The following is a 5,296-nucleotide window of genomic DNA, read 5'->3' as shown; positions in this document are numbered from 1 at the left end:
GGCGAGATTCATGTGATTGTTGTTGGTCGCAAAAAATCCCCAAGCTTTCAGACACACCCACCTCCAAGATTTTCAAGATTTTTTCAAAGCTGCTGTGTGGACGAGGCGTATAGGCTGTTTCTGTAGAAATGTTGATAGCTCGCAGGAAACGCATCTGGGTCACATCAGACTGACAGTTCCTGGTCAGCTGATGGTTCTGTTGGAGAATCAGTGCAACAACAGCAGGTCTCTGAATAACATTCCGTCTGTGGCGTGTTTACAGTAAACAGAGCTTTGTGAATGGCAGCAGAGGAACAGGGCGACATGCAGCAAGCACCCAGCGAGGATGTGGACACCTGTGAAGTAATTAACCCGGCTTACAAGGACGCTCTCTGTGAATGCAGCGTGAGGTTAATGGAGCGGAGAAACGATAACGTTCCTGCTGCTGCAGCCACAGGTCACAGCTTGGGATGGGGGCGTATAGGATTTAAAAGATGAACACAATCGTTTGGAATCTCAAATATTGAGGATAATTGAGGATTTCCCTATAAGAGGATATTGTAAAATATGTCTGCCTCACTATCATGGTAGAGAAGTAAAAAATAGAGCCTTTGCACTGGCTTTTAATACTAGTTGAACATAACTTTTTTACATTTGTATGTGTGTTTATATGTGTCTAGTTGTTGTGCTTTTAATCATGTTTTTAATTATTGTTTTATTATTTTACTCCCATTGTGTTATTTTACATTGTACAGGGAGTACAGCACTTTGATCAGCTGAGGTTGTTTTAAATGTGCTATATAAATAAATAAAGATTGAGATTGAGATTATCTTGTGAAATGTCGTTTTTGGTAAGAACTTGAAAGGGTCGAATTAGTCATAAAGAGATCTTTTATTATAGAAACATCAAGTGCGTATGAGGGAGAGGAAATCATGACTCGTTTTCCTTCCAAACAAAAAACATTATGCAAACGCTACTAGAGGAGGATTTCGTTTTTTGCAAAAATAAATGCAGTTGTTAAAGGGAGAAGTCTACACAGTGGGAAAGAGAGAACTATGATTGGTCCAACTTCCAAACAAAAAATGGTATGCAATCAGTGATAAGGTAGAATATTTTAAATTACATTGGAATAATTGTGTTTGTTCCCCCTCATAAAATAGAGATCTTGGAATTTGACTGGTATTAGTATCAACTACTTCATTTCTAGTAACTTCACATCCCTATAAGATACTACCAAGAAAGGGTAAACATATTTGTCTTGATTGCCATCACAAGAAAAGTCTTGAAAGTATACGTAGTAATTGTGTCATCAATGTGTACTGTAGCAGTACATTACATCTATGACAAACCACTTCAAATGAGCAGCGGTACAGTGTTGATTCCAGGCGGGAAATTGTGTTTACTTTGTGAAACCCCGTGGAGTTGAGAGGTTTCCCCGATGCAGGCATTAAGATGTGAAATCAGGCTGAAATGAAGAAAAACTGACACAAACACGGCCATCCTGTGTGCCTCCTCTCCTCTGCTGCTCATCTATTCATCCATCACTCACTGTGGCCATCTACCCCTCACTCTGCCCCTCCCTTCCACCCCCCTCCTCCTCTCCCCCCGATCAGGCTAAGATCATGGATCACACAGAGGGGACTTATTTATAGAGCAGGGTTCCCGAGGGTGCTCCTCTCCCCACCGGGCATCTCTGCACTCACACAGAACCCCCTCAATGTTTAGTCGCAGGTTATGAGGAGCAGAGTGCTAATTTAAATGCAAAAGCAGAGTGTGTGATCAAATCAAATCTGTGGCAAAAATGACATACAGCACAGCAGCTTGAGGATTAAGAATGAAAAGTAAATCGCTGACATGACGTTATCCTGCGGTAAGCCACACACACAAACAGGTGCTATAGCAGAGGAGGCAGGCAAACACCATAGCGACTGGTGGGATTACGGCCAGCGGTTGGTTGGACAGGGGAGAAGGGGGGCAGGGCTAGGGATGGAAGAATGACCAATGATGGTATAGGCAACTTATTCAACACATGGTCAGCAAGTGCAATCAGTTGCTTTACTCTGAACAGGGATGGTTGTGTATGAGTGTGGACAAATACAATGGCATGTGCTGTGTGTCACCACCTCAGTGTCCATGGACTGGCTCCACTAGGTTGAAGCAATTGAGAGCAACTAATTGAAGAATGTAAAGAGATATATAAAGCCCTAGCTGCCTATCTACTGGCACTATAACAAAGATGAAGTACTGTGAAACTGAGGGTTCAATTTGCGTCTGATAATCAGAGGGTCCGTGGTGCGATCCCCAGCCCCAGTCAACATGTCTAAGTGCTGTGGGTGAGATACTTAACCCCAAATTGCTCCCATAGGCTTGTATATGGTGTGGAAGAGGAAGTAAGCAGGTTTGGGGAAAAGCATCAGCTAAATAGCTACTGGTGGGATTATAGCAGTGCTAAAGCTAAATAAAATGTAATTAATACTAACTGTGCAGACATACATAAACCAATACACCCTAACCCTAACCATGCCCTAACACTGCATGGATCCTCCTACCAACCAAACTACAAATAAAAGTCGAATTATTATATGATGCTAGAAAAAAAGGCATGAAACTACTATTTTGATCAGGATGCAAGGGTTAGGTAGTTGGTGAGTTGTACATGTTTTTTAAATGCCAGAACATTTCTTCAACAGCCAAGATATTAACAGTAAAAATGTGTGCTGCAAACAAAGATTTTGCAACAAAAATTGTTTTTATTCAATACATGTGAGGTGAAGTGATTCAAGAATGTTGTAGAGCCATTTTAAGAGTTTTAAAGCAAAGCCTAATCTTGTAAAATGTGGTTTTTGGGGAGAACTTAAATGAATACAGTTGAATGAGAAGTTTTCACAGAAATATAAACTGGGAAACACGACATGTAGAACATCCAACCAAAAGTGCATACAGTCCTAAAGCAGTTTCTGTAGAAGGCTATTGGATGTATTGTTTAGTCTATTCTACAATCTAATTTGTATAGAGAAACGTGTTTTACAACATTCATTTTGCAAAGAAATCCTCTCGTCATGTTGAAAAACTTCCACACATACCCCGCGCACACACACAGGGGCATAAACTCATGGATGTACACAAAAGGCTGTGGGGAGGAACAGCCATCTGCTCCATTCAGTTAAAGTGGTGCTGAGCAAGAGTCTCCATACATCACTACCATTCAATAAACACTGGCACCACTCAAAGCTGCACGCCCACACGGCCAACCAACACACGGACATACGCTCTCTCCTCCAGTGAGCACGCACGAACCCGGTGACATAAACATCGGCGAAGTGAGTTTACATAAAACACTACATAACAATTCAACAGCACTGTATACTTTACGAAATACACAACAAACCAAGGCAACAAATCCATGCATATCAACAAGAGCTCTTACCCATCAGTTGTGTCTTGCTGTCCGGTTGTGTGTGTGTGTGTGTGTGTGTGTGTGTGTGTGTGTGTGTGTGTGTGTGTGTGTGTGTGTGTGTGTGTGTGTGTGTGTGTGTGTGTGTGTGTGTGTGTGTCCAAAAAGTGTGACTCTATGCAGAGTTGTAAAGTCCACTGTGGAGTGAGAATACAGCGGACCAACCTGTTTCTTTTCCCGTGGCGAGAACAGATCTCCTGTCTTTCACACACTCTCCGTCTGTGTGTTTCTCTCCCTGACGTTCTTCGTTCTGCCCTCCGGCTGCCACTCTCCCTCCCTCCCTCCCTCCCTCTGTTCCTCTGGTCCCCTCCCACTCTCTCTAACTCTCTCCCTCTCTCTCGCAGTGACATCAGAGGGCAGTCTCAGGCATGTTGAGCATTTTATGGGAGTCTTTCTTTTCCTCTCACTCTCTCTCTGAGGGCGTCAGATTGAGATCACATCCTCATTTGACTAGACAAACTCTCTGCTTTTATGAACCACCTCTGCATTTTTGTGTGTGTGTGTGGAGCTCAATGTTGCTCTTCATTACTTGTTGCGCGCAAAACACATCCACACATTTCTGGGATGTGAAAGCCTCCCACACACTAGCAGCCCAACAGAACAGAACAGACAGTTGTTGTGAAGTTGACTTGATGATAATGGCTGCTGCTTGGCCTTGCAATCTGGAACACTTAACAACCGCTGAAGACACGGTGTCTCCGTCAAACTGCACACTGTGGATGCTGCTTACAGCTACGGCTCCATATCCAACGTCAATACTTTGTGGGTCTCATTTTCTAAATAGATATTTTATGGTTTAAGTAAAATGTGCCTATGAAGAGTGAGAATCAGAAATTAGAATAAGAAATCCTTTATTTTTCCGACAGCAGGGATATTAATATGTTTACAGCCAATAAGACAGTGTAGATCAAAAGTAAAATAAAATGATTAAAGGAACATTAAATAGGCCCTATTATGCTGTTGGGGGTTTTCCTTTCCTGTTGTGTGTTATATATGTTTTGTGCCTGTAAATGATCTGCAAAGGCTAAAATCCCTTGGCAAATGTAAAAAACGTAAATGTAATGTAAAACATAGTAAAGGTGAACAAATAAAGATAGTGAGGTAGCAGCCAGTAAGAACTTTGATAAATTGTTAAGAGAAAAAGTATGTATTGCACAGTTTAAAAAAAAGGTTGTGCTTGAGGTAAAATATATTACCAGTGTAAAATGATCATAACATTTTAAAATGTGCTTTTCTGTAGCAGTACAAATTAAAACAATCTAAGGTACAAAAAGAAAATGTGGTTGCTGACAAAATTCAGACAAAATCAAGTATCAATAAAGTATTGTTATATGGTATTGGATCTGAATATACAAACAATAAACGGAGAAAAAGGGAAAGGCTAAGTCAGAGTTTTCTACATGGAAAACGTGTTGCAGGTAAGTGATGGAGTGTGCATTGAATGATAATGAGGAACAATCAGGGCAGTTGAAGGACTCGCCTATCGAGTGGCATCAGAGTCCACTAAAGACAAGTGCTCCTTGGGGGGCGACACCTGACATATGTCTTGCTGTCATATCAATGGTTGGCTTGAAACTCAGCCAATAGGAGTGGGTGGAAACAGGCTGGAAGGGACTGCAGTGGGAATATTTGTTTACTTGCTGAGAGTGTAACTGTTTTGAAATTACAATATTTGGGAAAGTGTGTTCGGGAGTGACAACCAATAGGCACTACTTTGCTGGGGGCTAGAAGCGAAATGAAAGAAGGACTGCACCAAGCAATCAAAACTTGACTTCTGACTATAAAACTTTAAGAAGCTATTGTTATAATATACCTGCTAGATTGAGTTGGAAACTTATAATTGAAGTCTCAACACAGAAGCT

The 5,296-nt window shown here is 41.5% G+C and overlaps 1 protein-coding gene across 1 annotated transcript in view; it reads right to left on the bottom strand.

The window, feature by feature from the left end:
* hdac4 (histone deacetylase 4) overlaps positions 1-3,488 on the bottom strand; it is a 71,937-nt gene extending 68,449 nt beyond the window's left edge. Inside the window, exon 1 of the mRNA XM_010769810.1 lies at positions 3,408-3,488. Within this exon, the coding sequence (XP_010768112.1) occupies positions 3,408-3,411 (4 nt within the window). The 5' untranslated portion in view covers positions 3,412-3,488. The remainder of the gene's footprint in view (positions 1-3,407) is intronic.
* Between the last annotated feature and the right edge of the window lie 1,808 nt (positions 3,489-5,296).

This window comes from Notothenia coriiceps, unplaced genomic scaffold (assembly GCF_000735185.1).
Source record: "Notothenia coriiceps isolate Sejong01 unplaced genomic scaffold, NC01 NC01_scaffold00007823, whole genome shotgun sequence".
Taxonomy (NCBI): domain Eukaryota; kingdom Metazoa; phylum Chordata; class Actinopteri; order Perciformes; family Nototheniidae; genus Notothenia; species Notothenia coriiceps.
The sequence above is the reverse complement of the archived record's forward strand: the minus strand, read 5'-3'. Positions and strand labels throughout refer to the sequence as shown.